Below are 18,899 nucleotides of genomic sequence, written 5' to 3'. Positions count from 1 at the left end.
AGTTACTCAAATTATGGTCCCCAGGGGCCGATAACTGCCAGTTTCCCACCCTCCCTTTTGCTAAGAGTCTGGTGTGAAGACAGTCTTTCCAGTCAGTAGCACTAATTGTCATTTACCTGGGTGGGGGAAGAAAAAAAAAAAACCTAGGACTAGATTTGGATTTCAGGGCCACATTACTGTATCCATGCGCCAGAACAGGTGCGTCAAACTACATTCCCAGGGGGCCAGTGTCCACAGGTTTTTGTAGTTACTTTTCAATTATGATGATTTAAATGAACCACTGGAGCAGAGAACACCCTGAAAACCAGCAGGCACTGCGGCCCTCCAGGACTGGAGTTCGACACGTGTGCTAGAAGGAAAGGATGCATGGGGTGAACTACAAGTTCAAAGCAAGCCAGGGATGGTTCTTTCCAGAGACACGACGTCAGTGGGGAAACACTGAAAGGTGGCCAGCAGTTTCCAGATGCTAAGGCGGCTCTGGCAACCCGGCACAATTTAACCTGCTTCTAGCACCATTAATTCCATTTTAATAATCACCATTTTGACTTTTTAACAAATATATATACTTTTTTTTTTTTTTTTTTTTTAGTAAAACGGGATTTACAAAAGACAATTTGATTGTAGTAGAATATGACAATTATAATTATTAGAAAGTAGCGTACAATTAAAACGTTACATTCAAAACAAAATTAACTGCTTAAAGGTGCACAAACTTAATTCAGAAAGCAAACATACAAAATATAAGAAACGCGTAGAAACCGATTATTTAGGTTATCCAAACAAAGCAAATATGTTTGTTTTAACGTTGATTTCCTTTTTCCCTGTCAAAATTTTGAGGCATGCAGCAAGTGAATGAGGAAGCTCCTGTCTCATTAGATTCTCATTATTGACAGTATCCCTTGTTTGATGGGAGCCAAGCAGTTTTCTGTTCCTATCTCAATATTTTCATGTGCAATTAATTCCCAGAGAGCCAGGCCATCTGCAAATACAGGAAAGGAACCTCCTACCTGTGTGTCTAAATGGCACTAATGTGACTGGGACTGCCTCTCTTAAGGTAGTGCTATCAAACTTGGGGAGCAGCAGGGACCATCATAAACATTTATTTTATGGTCAAGGCCAGAAGTGAGGGAATTTTTAAGGGGGGGGGGGTCTCCATTTTAATCAGAGTCATCCGTAATCTCCTCTTCTTCCTCTGGGCCATTTTTCCTAGCATCAGAGTCACTTCTCTGCTCCTGTATGAGAAAATGCAATATCACTGACAGGAAAAACATACACAATTAATGCACACACACGTACACAGGCTATGCATCAAATGAACATATTCTTCTTTATACATATATCATAGTTTGCTGCATAGCCACGACAGGCAGTAATATGCTCAGCTTCTTAAATCAGAAGCCCCTTCCTGACCATTGGTATGCTAGAGGTGAGGTTAATGTCCCTGCAATATCACTGGGGTAGAAAGTGGAATGTGCCATGCTGAAAGTTCTCAAAATCCACACTAACAGATGTGCCTCATTGTTCTGGCTGTTGTGTTGTCATCTTCCACGTGATGATTAGCCAGTGGAAAATGCAGAACTTATCTTATCAGCTGTCCATTCAAGAGAGAACCGAATGCCAGACAGGGTTATGTAATGTCTGTTTTTGCCTTAGTCTGAGGACTGCAATGCCGTTGTGAATGTTAGATAAGGACACAATCTAGAATTCCATGTACATTTCAGGATTTAGAAGGTGCTCTTTTCCATAGTTAAACAGATGCATTTTTTGCATATAATCCATCAATACAGCTGGATATTTTACGGATGCAATTAAGGTTAAGTACCCGGCGCACAACAGCAGTGCCGCACTCAAGAACCAAAGCCAAAACACCCGAGTTACCGCCTCAGTTCCCCAAACTACTGAGCGGATCTGCCACACAGACCATCTCTAATCAGGAGCAACACATAGACGTTCAGTTTGGATGGCTTTCTACAGTAGCACTGACAGTGTGAGACATGTTTAGTGATTAGCATTTCCTGTGTCAAGGAACACTTCCCCTCTTCCCTTCCCTAGGCGGTGTGGGCAGATAAGTTTTGTCTGTAAAAGTTAATCCATCTTTTATGCTTTAGGGACATGCTGCAACTTGTCTACACCCTCAATTCAACATAAAGTGGTAAAGCAGACATGAAAAGCAATAGTTTTAGATTAGAAGACAGTAATCTGGGGCAGGTTACAACATTGGACAAAGTGAACCACCCAGGGTGTTGCAGCTTTGGAAAGGGTCATAGAGGATTTAGTCAGTGGGGAGCGTGCTCATTGCTCTCTAGTGACCCCTTCTGGCTAGCCCCAAACTGTCAATGACAATCACAAGTACCTCATCTTCAGACTGCTCCTGAGGAAGCTGTGAGGCCTCTTCCTCACCCTCACCATCTTCATCACTTCCTTGTGACCTCTGGGAAAGGATCTCCTCTCCCTGCAAGACACCACAGATATTCTATTTACTGCACAGATATTCTGCTCTGTGTGCTGCTCTTTTACACCGTTGAAGGTCACACTGATTTGTGGTTTTCTGAGTATTAATGATGGGGACACATCCCAAGACGTAGGATCCATAGCAAGCTCCCTTATACAAGAACAGTGATGGGGCCTCCTATAGTTACCAATCAGAAGCGCTCCTTAATGAGGAAGTACAGAGGACAGGCAGGAAAATAGAGCAGGAGATCCCGAGTTTTGTGAGAGCACCAGCAGCTAGGAAGACCTGTGAGGTGTTATGTGTACCTTCAGATTGCGGTTCTTCAGGTTGCCCAGCCAGAAAGCCTCCTGACAGTGGTTGAGCGTGAGCATGGCTTTCACCCGGTACACAAACTGCTCCAGGCTCTTCTTCAGCGCAGGAACGTGGTTCGTCAGGCCTGTGTCCTGCCGGATCTACAATAGCAACACTGTGGTCAGGCGGCTGTACACCACACACAGTGAGCAATTACTACTGGCTATAGGCAGGAGGGAGGGCATAGGAACAGCCATTTACAAGGACAGCTTGGGCATGAGAAGGGTACTATTTAACACCTCATAAATCATAAATCTAATGTGGAATTTAGATAAGGGGGGGGGGGGGGGTTACCTTTGAGTGGCCACACAGGTGATGCAGCTGTCGGGTACTAAGTTGGAAGGTTTTCAGCAAGCTCTGGACATCCTCCTGGAAAGATAGGCAAACACAAGCATGTATAATTTAAAGCTTGCCTGCTAATCCCTGGGATAGTAAAGCCCCTATGCTCCTCCCATCTGTTTGGCACGCGACGCACTGTGTATGCCATACGGTTGACAACAAGGCCAACTGAGTAATGATGCCAACTTGCAGCTAGCTAGGAGCCTGAGGTGTAGGTGACACTAGGTGCCTGATGCATGTCATATTTCCTGCTTGCTGTGATGCAGGGGGCCATGTCCTTTCTCCAGGTGATTACAGCCCAGGTGCTGTACTGAGGAGGAAATCCATTGAGGCCCCTCCCCTGTCCTGCACATGCTCTGTGGGTACAGCCTCATACGCAGCATCCCCACAGCCCCTCCCCTTCCCCAACACTGCATTACCTTGTGCTTCTTAAAACTGAAGTCCAGCAGTGGCATTCCCAGTTTAAGGAAGGCCTCCAGGAAGAGACGACCATACTGCCAAACAAACACCAAAGTTACAAGGGAGGGATACCTCTTTCTAAGCAGTTACTCCTATAGTAAGAACAGCATCCACTGTCCATGTGATGCTTGTAAATGCATGTGTTCAAATTGTTCTTTGTGGTACAATTCTAAATAGTTCTAATATGAGCACAACTAACAGTAGTTGTACTACTAGTAGGATTAATAGAAACACACCAATATTATTATTATTAGTAATTAGCTGCAGTAGCAGGCACATTATGCTTTTACCTGGGGTGACTTGTCATGTAACAATTCAATCACACATTATCATGGTTCCTCTTTTTTATGTATTTTATGGGTGTGTCAATCACAAGGTGCATGCTGTGCGATACTGACCTTCAGGCATGCTGTGAGCACAGGTCTGCTGTCAAACACCTGTGGGAGAAAGACGCTACGCCGTGAGGCACTGACCTCAGGAGACATCAGGACAGCTTCAGCCACACAGCTCTGCTCACCATTCCCTCCAGATACATACGGGCCGCAGAGTGAAGGAGAGCACGCACACACACACACACATACACACACTCATGCGCACACACAGTCTTACACAAACTCACCAAGGGTGCACACACACACACGCGCACATGTACACACACACACACACATACATACATGCATGCGGGCATGCACACACACAGTTCTACACAAACTCACCAAGGGTGCACACGCATTCATACACAAATGCCCACGCTCACACAATAAAGTGCGTGCATGGCAGCACTCAGACAGAGAGGGAAGAGTAAAAGGTTTTATGCTAACAGTTTTGGCACGTTTCACATTTAGCCAGCTCAGACAAGCCCTTTTCCGTTTCATTCAGAATTTACAAGAAAGCAGGATAATCTTTTGTGTTAACTGTTTTTAACAACCGCATTAGACTTTTCACAGAGAAAAGAAGAGTGCTAGTAGAAAATAACTGTTGCTCTTCCCTGACCCCTTACCTTGACCAAATTGACCAGGATGTGGAAGTCTCTCACCGCCAGGTTCCAGGTGAGCAGCTTCTCACCATGGTCCTGGACACAACACGGGCGTTACGTACACAGCGTGCCACGCACACACACGCACACACACGCACACACACAGCAGTAAAGACAGAAAGCCAGGTCAGGGAAGTCTATCCCTGTATCACAGAGGTCATAAATACTTATGGTGTGCACCTGTCTGAGCACACGCATGGTAACTGTGAAGAAGCATACCCCACACTGCATCTACCCCAAATCCTAATGAGCATCATTTCTATTTAGGCCACTTTTAACGTCTAAATAAGCATTGGATGCAGCCTCCATATGACATACTTTCGTTTCACTGCTGCGGTCTATTATTCTAAAGCTGCACTTCTTTCTGCAGAAATTTCCTGGACCAATGACGCCAACATGTGGTAAAAGTGTCCGCCGTGACCTCATAACTGTATTCAGTCCCAGCTGAGTCAAAGGCTTTAGAAATGCACCTCTGCTGGTCATGTGGTGCTGAGAGAGATGGGCTGAGGGTAATGTCCCTGTGGCAGACTGGTGTCAGCAGCAGGGGGCTTTGCCTCTACACCAGCTGCTTCATGCCACAGAAATTACACAGGACATTTGGGCCTGGCTTTATTTGCTGCTGTAGGCTACAACTGTGTGAGAGTGTGTGTGTGTGCGTGTGTGTGTGTGTGTGTGTAGTTGCATGTGTGAGTGTGTGAGAGCCCCCTGTCACCCTGAGCTCTGACCCAATCACCTCGCTGCTTTCGCTCTGTCTGGCCGGGGGAATCCTCCGTATAGACTTCTCCAGCTCAGCCATCACCCCCCGGAAGAAAACCAAGAAGCTCTGTCTGAAAGGGGAGAGGAGCACTGGCTTCAGCTCAGAGGACAGGGACTCAGCATTATTAAACCTGGACATTAGTAAAGCTCTGAAACTGTTCAAAGAGAGCAACATCTCTTTTCCATCAGTGCTCCCCTCTAATCACTGGTTCACCCATGATCTTTTAAACAGAAATGGACTGCTTTCTTGAGCTGAGTAGATCAAAAGTATTCCATTACAACAGTCAAAGAAGGTCCACACTCAATGGTGACTATTGATTTCACCCATTATACAAACGTGAAACTCTGTAGCCCTGAGCATATCTACCTAGTGAGGGTGGGGAAGGTTTTGGACCAGCCATCCTTGGAAGCGTTCATGAGCTCTGGAACCCCCTCCCCAGCGATCTCCTCTATTGCCTTCAGGACATCTTCAGTGTGGGCCAGGTAAATGCTGAGGGGGGTATAGGAATATGTCAATACAGATGAGACTGTATTCCACCCACAAATGAAAATTTCATTATTTTCTACTCTATCTGTGTAAAAGCAGGGGTGTACCTGAGGAGGGACTGCAGGGTGTCGTTGTATTTGGCCCCCCTCTCTCTCTCTCCGCTGGCTGTGACCCACTCCTGACACAGGAAGTGCCGGCAGAGGGAACCTGTGAGGACATGAGAAATGACTGTCCAGATCAAAAGCGGATGGAATGAGGAAACCCGCCTGTCTATTCTCTGCAGCATCTCATATTTTCTCTAATGGGAGACTGGAGCTCACCTATCTCCTCCCTGTAGGCCGTGTGGTTGGAGCCGTCCCGTGACGACACGGCTATGAGGAGGTGCGTGAGGGACAGGGCCGAGCCGAGGCTAGGCAGCGTGCTCCGAAAGTTCAGCAGGTAATCACAGCTGTGCCTGCACAGAGGACAAAGGCCAAGACAAACACGCATATGTACGCTAATTCCCAATGATATTAATAATACAGTAGTTAATTTAATGCAATTAGTTACAGGTGAGAAAAAATCACCCAAAGTCACCAAACCAGTCGCTGAATTTCTCAGTGCAAAATCAAAACAATCTCACAATGTGAAAGGCCCTTTTAAGGCCCTGTGGGGTCTCTGACCTCACAAGCTGATCCAAGGCCAGGTCGGCCTCTTCTTCCTTCAGACGCTTGGCCAGCACACCCAGGGCCCTCTTCAGCAGGGCACGGTGCTCGGGCTGAGAGAAGCCCGACCTGGGACACCACACGGGACAGAACAGAACCTGGCTTCACAAACTGCTCTAGCCATTTTTGGGTGTTTCACAAGCCTCCTGTAATCACTAAAGGCTCAGCTGCTGCAGCTGTAAGATGGACATGGAGATGGTGCAGTACTGCAGACGCTCACCAGCTGAAGGAAGAGAGCAGGACCTGCAGCAGCCGCTGATAGGCGGAGGACATGAGCTGGTGCTCGTTAACATCCAGGCCTGTGGCATCCACCACCCCATGGTTCTCAGAGAGCAGAGCCTGCACACACACACATATCTCTCAATTCACTAACGTCAGGACTGCCCAACCCTGCTTCTGGAAATCTACAGTCCCTGGGAACCACTGCCTTATATATACCTTATTTATCTTTGTTACGGTTGGAGTGAAAATCCACGGGACGGTAGATCTCCAGGAACAGGGCTAGGTGTCCCTGACATACATAATGACACAGTGCTGCTCAACACACTTACACAAGTGAGGCAGTGAGCGGTGAGTGTGAGCGTGTGAGGAGGAGTGTGTAAAGAGGGTGTGTCCTGTACAAGCAGGGAAGGGGGGTACGTCGGGACCTGGAAGTGGTTGTGGCAGTTCTCCAGGTGGGTGCAGAGGGTGGGCAGCAGCTGGATGCAGCAGGTGGCCAGCTCCAGGGCGCTCTTCTGCTGCAGGTGAGAGAAGCCCACGCTCCGGTCCGTCTTTCCCTGGAGAGGCAAGAGGAAGCGTTCTCACTGACCGAAAGCCAACAGCCACCATCACATCCAGTCAACGTATGAGACGGAAAGCTGCGGCCTAAAGTAGGTGTGTGTATTCACGCAGTGTGTGTGCACGGCGAGTGCGCGTGTGCAGACCTGCGTATGCACGTTTATGCGTGTGCGAGTACATACATGTAGTGTGCGTGTGTAGATGCACGTGTGCTTGAGTGTGTGCCTGTTTGTGTATGTATAAATGCAAGTGTCTGTGTGCATCTTACCTTGAGAAGTGGGCTTCTCTTAGCCGGTGAAGCAGCCAAGCCGAACTCCAGCTTCTTCCACAGGTCCTCCAGCAGGAAGACCAGCTCCGCAGGGCCAAGCTGCACTTCCTCCCGAACCTACAACCAGCCAAACACCGCCTCTCATTACACACCTGCCCTGTGATTGGTGCCCGGTGTGGTGGGCTCCCCTGTGATTGGTGCACGGCACAGGGAGGTCCCCCGTGATTGGGCCGTACCTTGCTGTTGAGCTCGCTGTCCAGCAGTGACCGGGAGAGCAGGCCACACTGCAGCACGTTCAGCACCTCCAGGTCCAGCTCCCGAAAAAATGGCCGGTAAGAGGCCAGACTGACAGTTGGCTTAGTCTCCTTCTCTTTCTCCTTCTCCTTCTCCTTCTCCTTCCCTGGGAGGTCCTGGGAGGAGAGTGTGTGTGAGAAAATGTGAGCTATTCTAAGCACACTGGATATCTACAACAAATCTCTTAACCACTTCAACATATCAGACTTCATTTTTACATATTATTAATTTACACTTCAGCTGTTAGGCTGTGTATCAGCAGGTGTGCGTGTATATAGGTGTGTGTGCGCGTACATGCGTGGGTGTGTATGTGCGGGTGCGCACGTGCGCCTCTGTGCGTGCATGTGTCCGTGCATGTGTGTCTGTGTGTGTGTACGCGTTTGAGTGCTGAGGGGGTCAGTACCTGCTGGGACTCCTCTGCCTCCCCCCCCTCCTCCAGCAGGGAGCTGTCCCCAGATGAGTTCTTACTGGCCTGTGCTTTCCTCTTCCGCCCTGCCGACTCTGCACCAAACACAAGGGTCACATGACTCAGACCTGTTCCCGGTCTGCCAGGTCATCTTACAGCACTGACCCATGCGGCCTGAGTGCACACTGAGCTGAGCTTCCCCCATCAGCCACTCTTACGGAGCAGCACACAAACATCAGGCTAACACTGCTGACAGCAGATGAAAGGCCACTGCACCACAGGAAACAGGAAGTCTACATCGTCCCGTTTACCTTTCTTTCCCTTCTTGGGAGGAGCCGTGGAAGTAGGCGGGACCAACCCCTCTGCACTCTCACAGTCAAAGTTGGCGAGAGGAGGCACAAAATTGGGTGTTGCTAAAAAAGTAAAAGACGTCAGTCAAATAAAGATTAGATGCAAAAACACAATGCAAACCCCATTAAGTACTTAACAGCAAAACAGACAGGCCCCTTCTTCACAGGTGACCAGGCTGAAGCATTTAAAATGGCCAGTAAACTGTTACATAGCTAAGAGCTCCCGCCTCCAGCTATGGTACAGGGTTCATAAAGCCATTTCTGTACAGTCTTTTAAATGTTTCCTGAGTAATCGCAGGTGTGTTCTGATTATTTCCTGCAGTTCTCCTGTGGTCCTACCTGCCAGGCTTCTTTCCAGTACAGTCTGCAGGTAAGTGATGTTCTGCAGTCGAGTAATCACCTTCATCTTCATCTCTGGGTCCTTCTGCTGACAGAACGCATTCACAACCTACACACACACAGAAACACACGCATACACACACACATACACACACACGCGCGCACACACACAAACAAACAGGTGACACGCATGAGCTACTATTTCAGGTAAACAACCAGGAAAAGTCTTAAACAATCAATAATGAATCTGAATTTAAGATAAAAGTAGCATTTGTGAGTCACTAGCTCAATAAGCCCTAACACACACACAGTGGACCACAGGGAAGAGAGAAAGGGGTTGTGGAACAGTGATGTGTAATTACTTCTCTGAACCAGTTGATGGTGTAGAAGAGCAGAGAACACAGGAACTCCCTCTCAGACCTGGACAGACTCTCAGCTTTCTCCACCACATCCATGTCCATCAGAATCATGGGACAGCCTTCAACACACACAACAGGTCCCTCAAAACAAGGACCAGGACCAGAACCAGAACCAGAACACTCCGGACTCAACTCAACACAGCACCCAACACAGAGGGCTCAGAGTCAAATGAGACACTGTTGCAGTCAAATGAGACACTGCATTCTCCTTCAGAATGTAGTCTACTGACTGGCAGAATGAGCCAAGCAATCCAGGTAAAACAAACATAATCCACCCCTGGGGAGGAGAGCAGCAAGTATAGGGCCCAGCCTGACCTGGTGCTGAGTGTCTCACTCACTGAGCCACTCAAAAGCCCTACCAAACTGCATATGAGAAGGTGGACACAGTGTTCACTATCAGCAGGACCATCATGGACCTCCTCACCCAGCAAGGCATCGATCTCCTCCAGATCCCCCTGGTGCTGCTGCTCCTCACACAGCCGCAGCAGGCGAAAGAAGGAGGCCAAACACAGCGGAGACACACGCCTGCAGGAGGAGGAGGAGGAGGAGGGGGAGGAGAGGGAAAAGTAAAGTGAGGCACAGGGTTTCCATGCCCAACAGGGTGATCCTGGCCTAAACCAGAAATGTGTGTTTTAAAGAAGGACTACTGGTCCGGCAGCAGGACTGACTTTTTGTCCTTGCTCTCGGCCTGACTCCACGGCTCCCCCTTGAGGCGAATGTCCTCAGCCAGAAGAGGCAGGAGGTTGATGGCGATCCCTCCCTGACTCTCCTCCTCGTCCAGGTTGTACATGACCGTGGCGGGGAAGGGGAAGGAGCTGCAGCACACGAGAGGGGGCAGGGCAACGCTGGGGTTTACACGTGTTAAAAACACATCACTAATGAGCTGGATCTGGGGAGGCTTTCAAGCCATTCAGTCTGAACAGACTGCTAGTGAACTGTAGCTGCTCTCATCCAATCAGAGAGCATGCCTGTCCCAAACAAACAAACAGATGGAGCTGAACCTCACCCTGATATCTCTGGCCCCAGGTCCACCACAAAGTCGTCCTGGAAGTTCTCAAGTACGCTCTTTCCTATCCACTCCTGCAACACACATACACAGTGAGGACAGCTCATGCACATGCGCACATGCACACGCATACGTACACGCACACACATACACGGAAACACACCATGCATACAGTGTGGGGAATTTGTTGTTTTTCTTTCTGTATTTTCAACTATCTAATTTATTTAAGTTGATTCAGATGAATGTCAGTTCAGGAGCATTTTCCAAACTCCAGTGTCACACGCTGGGAATCATGGGAGTTCTCCAGAGAGACTGACCTGAACCAGAGGGTCAAGCCTGCAGGTCTGGAGCAGGTTGGCCAGCTCATCGTAGTACAGAGCAGCGGCTTCTGGGGACACCTCACTGCAGGACCGCACCAGCTCCAACAGGGACGTCACCTGACCCGTCAGTACACAAGCACAGACATGTCACCTGACCCGTCAGTACACAAGCACAGGCATATCACTATCTGCACAGACACTGCCTCAGACGTGCACAAACCACAGCCACATATGCAGACGTACACTGTGTCTGCACACGTAGAAAACCACAGACCAAACCGCGTCATCATCCGCACATACGCTCACAATGACAGGTCATACACACTGCCTGAGCCCTGAACCCACGGCCATAATGACACAGTGGGCCTCACACAGGTATGCTAACTCAGCAGATACAGGCTCTCTGAGACCAGCTGGATGAGCCGCAGAGCTGTGCGCTCACCTGTCTGTACGACTCCTTGGACAGGCTTCCGCTCTGCGAACTCCCACAGTCATCACACTGGGCCCTGGAGAAAACAACTATTCATACATCAAGCCAGGAATACAAGTGTGTGTGTAGTGTGTGTGCAAGTGTGTGTTGAGTGTGTGTATGTAGAGAGCCTGTACATGTGTGTAGTGTGTGTATATATAGAGTGTGTATATGTGTGTAGAGTGCGTGCGTGTGTGTATAGAGTGTGTGTGTGTATATGTGTGTATGTGTGTATAGAGTGCGTGTGTATATATGTGTGTGCTGAGCTGACTCTGAGGTAACGCTGCTCTGTGGTACCTGCTGGAGCCCATGCTCCCCACCACCATGACAGCGCCAATGATGCCAATGCGCTTGTACTTGGGCACGGAGCTGGACAGCTGCTTCCGCAGCACCATGTGTATGTCATCCTGGAGAGAGAGAGAAATAGAGAGAGAGATAGAGAGAGAGAGAGAGATTGAGAGTGACAGAGAGAGAGCAAGAGAGACAGCTAGGTCATCCCCCCATTTCAAACCACAGTCATAACTGCCAGCCCAACCTAATTGAGTAACATCCTGCGTCAGTAAGGGATGACTGCACTGGGATTACACGCCCTCCGGAACACTCACAATCAACCAGCTGCTTCTGTCCACTCTGCAAACCGACACTGCCAGAGGACTGTGCAGGGGGCCAGGCGTTACCATGCCAACTAAAGCACTCCTCCCCCGGACACCTGGCACAGACGGCCCAGGCACAGTCTGGCCTCTGCCCCGCTGCTCCGCTGCTCCTCACCTGGATGTGGCTGCTGTGCTGGTCCTGCCCGAAGGCCAGCGAGCTGAGCAGGTGGAAGAGCCGGCGGATCTGCTGGGGCGCCAGGTTGTCCATGTAGTCCAGGATGCCCTGTGAAACCCCAGAGTCAGCCCGGCTCCGTCTCATACCGCGATGGAAAGGCGGCTAACGGTTCGAGGCTCCGCCTACCTTAACGAAGATAGCGTAGCGTGCCATCTCGGCCGGTCTCTGGGTTACCAGCTCACACAGCAGCTCCAGGGCCACGTCCACCTCCCCACTCACCCCACTGCACACGTGGGTGACCAGGGAGCCCACCACCTCCTGCAGGCACAGAGACGCACATCCACACTGGAACTCATCCACATAACAATACCAGCACAAGAACACATGCACGCTCTACACATACTGCACACTGTACTCACACAGGCACAGAGACGCACACATACACATAACAATACCAGCACAGTAACGCATACATGCGCTACACACTGCACTCAAACACAGGCACAGAGACGCACACATCCACACAGGCACTCATCCACATATCAATACCAGCACAGAAACACATGGATACTCTACACATACTACACACTGTACTCAAACACTGCCCCACACAGATAAACATCCCCACCACACGTACACACGCACACACACGCCCACCTGCTGGCAGTAGGAGTCGAAGGCGGTGAAGGCCTGCTTGTACATGTGTCCTCCAAAAGGCACCACACAGGGGTCCAGGGACCGCAGGAGGCTCTGTGAGAGGGCCAGGATGGAGGGAAAGTAGCTCCGCATCTCCTGCACCACACACACACACTGCTATTCACAACTATACCACACACACTGCTATTCACAACTATACCACACACACACAGACTGCTATTCACAACTATACCACACACACAGACAGCTATTCACAACTATACCACACACACACAGACAGCTATTCACAACTATACCACACACACACACAACTATACAAACTCACATGCTGCTAATCACTGGTACACACAGACTATGATTCACAACTACACACACACAAACTCAGGCCTTATTCAGTTTTTAACGAGTCAGAAACTGATCACGTTCCCCATTCCTGGTGCGGTCACCTGGGCGTGGCTCCGGAAGGCTTTCTGCAGCAGAGCCTCCCGTATCAGTCCTCCTCGAACCTTCACCCGCAGCACCCTCTCCGCCGCACGGCGGCTGTGGTTGGTGTTAGTGGAGTGCAGGATGAACAGCACCAGAAGATCGATAACCTAAGGGCGCCATGATGTGACATTGTGAGGGGGATCAGACAAGATAACGGGACGAATACTGCACATGCAAAGTAAATTATGCTTTGGTTGTACTGCAAACATACTATGACCCCTATACACATAGACATGTTTTTTAATGGCATAAAGGTAATGGGGATGCACTGAAGATCAATATGAGATTTAACATGACAAACATGAATGTTTAATAATGATCAGAAAGGTGTAGTCCTGGACCAGTGCCTCAAATAATATCATCCTTACACCATACGATTTTAGCAGAGAAAAGAAAAAATTTAAAGTCACCTTGTGATTTTCTGGTTCATCGAGGCTCTCAATGGCCTGTACAGAAACAAGGACACTATCAGTAAAACAATGCACATGAAAAATGAAGCAAAGTGCACAGGCAGCAACACAGACTTCTGCCCACCTTCAGCCAAGCCTCAGATACAGTCTTCTGGAACCGCACCGCAGACTTGATCACGTCCATGACCAGAGTGATGCAGTCCTGGCCAGTGGTGGCTGATGGGACAGTGGAGGACCTGGTACCAAATGTGGAATGAGAGCATGATATATATAAAACACAGTCCTTGTCAAGCAATGTGTTCAAAACGCTTCACAATAAGAACAGCAAAAAAGCAATACTGAAAAGAAAAAGTAAAAACAAGACTGCCAAGCTAGTCCGGCAAACCCCTTCGGCTGCCGCGCACCAATGCGGACGTGAAAGCTGGGTCCGAAATTAAGACCCGTAAGCGCCAAATGCAGGTAAATATCCTCTCTGGCAGGTAAATCACGCAGGTTTGTAAAATGAAAAGGTGCGGCCCGTCTGCCTCACCCCGTCGCCCCCTTGCTCTTCAGGCGGCACTGGGATGCTTGCAGCACAGGGGGGAGCACACACAGCTCCAGCTCCAACTTCTTACGCAGATCACTCACCACCTGCCAGTTAACAACACCTGACCGTCAGCCGACCAATCCGACAATAAGGAAAAGTCATCTGACACTCAGATTCTACCAATCCTCAGTTCTTAGAATCAATGTCAGGCGTGCTAACCCTCTTATCATTTTATCTTTTTTTGGATGAAGAAACAGACAGTGTAGACCTGCAATGGCAAATTGCAAATTAGCAACATAACAGCAAAAGAAGCATTACCCCAAATGACATGCTGAATACAGTTAGCGTAAATGCGCCTAATCTCACCACTCACCACCTGATCCCAAACTCGCCATTCCGTTGGAGGCGCCATTTCTGCACCCTTCTGCTTATTCTACACTGGACACCATAAAACCGTAAGCTCTTTTTAAAACTCAAACATGTAACTGTAACATTTGTGAATGTCATGATGATTGGTTTAATTTTCATGTTATAACCACATTAATCTTAATGCTAATCAGAAATTTACCTTCTTCCCCAACCATAATAGTTCCACATTAAAATACCAGAATATAATGTAGAACTCTGGTCATTGTGAACAGGTAAGAGTTCAAACTTTTTTGGCAGTGTAAAACCTTGCATTCTCGTTAAAGTAATTAGTTAATTAAACTAAATAGTTTGGGCTCATGGAATGGTGAGATTGGGACCACCACAGACGAAATCAATACAGAAGCAAAATGATTTTGATGGCCAGTGAGAAACATTTCAAACAGGACGCACAATGAATGTTTTTCCTTTTTGTGTTTTTAAAGTACTAAATAAAAAAGTGGCAAGATTAGGTGCAGCTACCCTATATTCACAAGAGTAAAAAAAGCATGAACACTGTGACCTCGCTGGCATCTGAGGTAGAGATGGTATGCAGGATGAACTTGACCATGACAGGGAGATCCTCCAACTGCACAGCGGAGAGAGTGGACATGATGGCACCCCGGACCTGAGGGACAGCAACAGAGCGGTCACTGCACTGCACTATCTGCGCTCTGCCTCTAGGGGCAGCAACGTGCACCAAAAACCAGAAAAGGGTGGGTACCTCAGCCAGCAAGTCGGAGCCAAGGCTGAGGCTGGAGAGGGCATCCAGGATGGGCACAGTCAGCTGGGTGTTCTGCTGCAGCAGGGAACTGTGGGTGACACAGACACTTAAAGCTGACCCCTCCCTATGAACGGCGCATCCTCTCAATAATGTCCTTGGTGAAAAAAACGGGACTCACTTCAGCTCTTTGGCAATGTCGCTGTGCTGAGAGTCCTCCAGGATCTCAGGCAGGCTGGTGATGATGTCACGCTGGACCTCCACTGGTGCCACGGCAACCAGCTGCATCAGCTTATCCGCCAAATCCTAGAATACCAGCATTTTAGGGGAGGACAGAAAGGAGGAAGGGAGGAGGTAAAAAAAAAATATATATATATATAAATAAATAAATCTCCTCTTCCCCTAGGAGTCAAACATAATACTGTCTGAATTATTTTGGGGGAAAACAACAGATTGAACAGACTGTGAAATTGTATAGCATTCTGGGCACCTTGCTATTGATGACTCTATCCAACCACTTCAGCTGGTTCATTATTATACGAGGAACATTCAGCCCATCATTTGCAACACTGCAGGGACAAGAGAAACAAAAGAAGGAACACTGTCATCGACCTTGTGATGATTATATGAGCGATCTGTACTCCTCCTTTTTTGGTCTTTGCTGCCACAATGGATACGCACCCAATGCTGGCCATTTTGTAATAAAACAATCAAGAATAATAATAATAATAATAATAATGAGGGAGGTTTTGGTCTGCAGAATATTCCCTGCCTCACTGCTCACAAGCAATTCAGGGGGATTATCAGGCACCTAATACTGCCTGTGCCAGCCCCTCCAGCTGCAGTAGCTCAGCCAGCGTACTGACCCACATGCCAGCCTGTGTCCTTCCAAATATATGAAGGTTCGATTCCCGGATAGGACACTACTGTGGTACCCTTGAGCAAGGCACTTAACCTGCATTGCTTATATATCCTGCTGTATAAATGGATGCAATGTAAATGTTATGTAAAAAAGTTGTGTAAGTCGCTCTGGATAAGAGCATCTGCTAAATGCCTGTAATGTAGTGTAATGTAATGCATTCCATCATACGCTAGTGGCTCTGAGTACTAGTGTCACTACACTGGAAAAATTATTCAGCAAATCAGTGACCTCATTTGAACAGAGAAAATCTTACTTGAGTTGCTTACCCATCAAACATGAACTCAGGCAGCTTCTCAAACAAGGTGTTAATGACGGGTGCCTGAAAGAACAAAAACCAGAACTACAACAACCAGACCATTCATAGAGCTGGTCAAATAAAAATACATTAAGTCAAGCGACTAAACACCGAGAAACTCCAAACATATTCACAGTTCAGCTGTGGAAACACCATGCAGTGAATTTGTGCTTCTTACCTGTAGTATCTCAACTCCCAGCAGAAGGCGCATAAGGCTCTCCTGATATGAGCCAGTGGTGCTGGGACCACGGGTGTGGGGTGGGGGGGAGAAAGAAGTGGTGGTGAAAAACATGTCTCAGCATGTCTCTGGTAGCCTTGTTACTGTGAAATCTGCATCTGAGCAACACACTGCACTAACTAGATGATGGCAACTGCAGAATGGATGATGTGCACAAGTTTTTTATTTATTTGTTATCCTGCTCATTCAGAAATGTGTGAACATTCATATAAGACAAGGGTCACAAGTGGGAATTTACTCTTATTGACTGACTTAACTTTTTATTTTTTTCATCTGTATGTTTGACAGACAGACAGACAGACACACACACACACGCACGTGTTATTTTCCCTAAGCCGTATGACCCAAAGTCCTGATACGATCAAAAATGAATGCTACAATACTTGGAGTCCTGATCCAACAATGGTGGTACACAGGGCAGCAGACAGTTCCTAAAGTTCTCCTGGTCTTCAATGTGAGACTCCAGCCCTGTGATGAACTCCTGGATTATCTGTTGAAAAGCATTGCAGACTGTAGCAGATACAATCACCACTTTCTGTTTCAGACAACTCTTTAGAGGATACTCACATGAGGGTATCGGGAATCCTTTTTTAGGCTCTGTTGTAGTCTTCTCTGAAACACCACTTGGTCGACAGCTGATTTAAATAAAAAAACACACAAAGGAGCACTAAAACTACCAACAACAATGGGATTAACTTTATGTAGTAATTTAAGTGTAACTGTGTGTGTGTGTGTGTGTGTGAGTGAGAGAGTGTAACAAGTAAACAGGACAGTGGCCAGGTACCACTTATGACCTGAACAAAATGAATTTCCCTTCGGGCAATAAAGAACATCTATCTATGAACTAAAGTGCCCGTTTTATTTTATAGTGTATTTTGTGATAAACGACTCACTCATGACTTTCTTTGGAGTGCTTACTTATCTCGTTGGGTGTACTACCCCGCCTCAAGGTGACTCCAGCCTCTTTCAGGAGCTGAGCGAACACGTTATCTGCAGCGGCTTCCTGCACTGTGGGTTTGCTGATGCGTGCTGTGGATCGACTCTTCTTCGATTCTGTGAGAACAGGTGACATTTACAACAAAAATATATATATATTTTTAATCGCAGGTAAATGTCTACAGGAATTAGCCCAAATGAATATAATTGGCGAATATGCATGTTAGTCATCAGTACTTACTGGGCACGTCTGATGGTGGCGCGCTTTCACATGCTTTGTCCACAGAAGAACGTCTCTTTTTGCGCATCATGTTTACCAGGAGACGTGGTCAGATAATTGGCTTGTTCTGCAATAGATCACCAAACGTCACATACCATTAACTAGTGATTACCTACTCTACAAAAGAATAACCACAAGAACACCCATGACATATCTAGCTAACAAAACAGCGCAGCGACGAAGGTTCGGTAAAGACTCTAGATAGTTAGCCGACTGATCCAACTGAATACGATCCTAGTTCGCCGGCTGTGTATTATTAGGCTGGCTTGCTAACGTTATCCTTACTCGTTGACCGAAACAGGCTGTGTTGCGAGCGTCCTGGGCCAACACATTTTTGTCAACATGACACCTTATGCAATGTCATGACAGACACATAACATCGCTAGATAGGTTTTCATATTCATCGAGTTAGTAGTGCAAGTTCTTTAAAACTAGTTGATAGCTACATTAATTTTGTAGTAAGCAAGACTATCTACCTAATATCATAGCCTAAGAGTAAGATAGCTGCTGTACTAACTTACCTAAACGATGAAGTTAGTCTGACCCGACGTTACTTGTCTCGACGTGTTGTGATTTTATCATTAAATACTACAAAATAAACGTAATATAATACAATTTACATGTAACAACTTGCTTTTGTATTTCCAACGTTAGGGCTACTTGAAAATGAGTAACACTCTTTTCCAGCCGGTTCCCGCGCCAGTTTTTGTAAGAGTCAAGGGATCATCCTCAAATTCACTATTTGTATATAAGCGAAGGTTTTTGTTTTAACTAATACGTTGCGTCATAAAAATTATAAGTATGTCTACGGGAATTAATATAGTGTTTGATAGTATCACCGTATAAAGCATCATTAGATATTATTTATGAATTGGGGAAAGCTGATATTTCTGGAAGACATAACTGTGTTCTGGACAAATTCTAATGCTGTATCTGTTGCGGTTATTGAAAGGAACTGTCACAAATTTAATTGTATCACTCCTATACGGATAAATATTATATGAAATTACTGTGGGGTGTTCA

At 47.3% G+C, this 18,899-nt stretch overlaps 1 protein-coding gene across 1 annotated transcript; it reads right to left on the bottom strand.

Annotated features, from left to right (window-relative positions):
* Positions 1 to 613: 613 nt before the first annotated feature.
* On the bottom strand, positions 614 to 18,581 carry fancd2 (FA complementation group D2). The gene is made up of 44 exons (XM_064304157.1): positions 18,390 to 18,581; positions 17,838 to 17,937; positions 17,579 to 17,713; positions 17,228 to 17,295; positions 17,044 to 17,150; positions 16,601 to 16,661; positions 16,394 to 16,446; positions 15,696 to 15,774; positions 15,387 to 15,511; positions 15,209 to 15,296; positions 15,008 to 15,112; positions 14,083 to 14,183; positions 13,678 to 13,789; positions 13,554 to 13,589; positions 13,104 to 13,250; positions 12,658 to 12,792; positions 12,187 to 12,318; positions 12,001 to 12,108; positions 11,530 to 11,639; positions 11,206 to 11,269; positions 10,761 to 10,880; positions 10,444 to 10,517; positions 10,106 to 10,252; positions 9,862 to 9,962; positions 9,381 to 9,496; positions 9,019 to 9,127; positions 8,641 to 8,742; positions 8,327 to 8,424; positions 7,866 to 8,039; positions 7,630 to 7,746; positions 7,232 to 7,360; positions 6,805 to 6,923; positions 6,543 to 6,653; positions 6,201 to 6,334; positions 5,988 to 6,087; positions 5,761 to 5,883; positions 5,371 to 5,464; positions 4,602 to 4,673; positions 4,000 to 4,038; positions 3,562 to 3,636; positions 3,098 to 3,172; positions 2,758 to 2,904; positions 2,354 to 2,452; positions 614 to 1,232 (listed from the first exon to the last, which is right to left on the bottom strand). Exons 2-44 carry the CDS (start codon positions 17,905 to 17,907, stop codon positions 1,158 to 1,160), a joined length of 4,386 nt encoding a protein of 1,461 aa, XP_064160227.1. The 5' UTR covers positions 17,908 to 17,937; positions 18,390 to 18,581; the 3' UTR covers positions 614 to 1,157.
* Positions 18,582 to 18,899: the final 318 nt, after the last annotated feature.

Source organism: Anguilla rostrata, chromosome 13, assembly GCF_018555375.3.
Source record: "Anguilla rostrata isolate EN2019 chromosome 13, ASM1855537v3, whole genome shotgun sequence".
Lineage (NCBI taxonomy): Eukaryota > Metazoa > Chordata > Actinopteri > Anguilliformes > Anguillidae > Anguilla > Anguilla rostrata.
The sequence above is the reverse complement of the archived record's forward strand: the minus strand, read 5'-3'. Positions and strand labels throughout refer to the sequence as shown.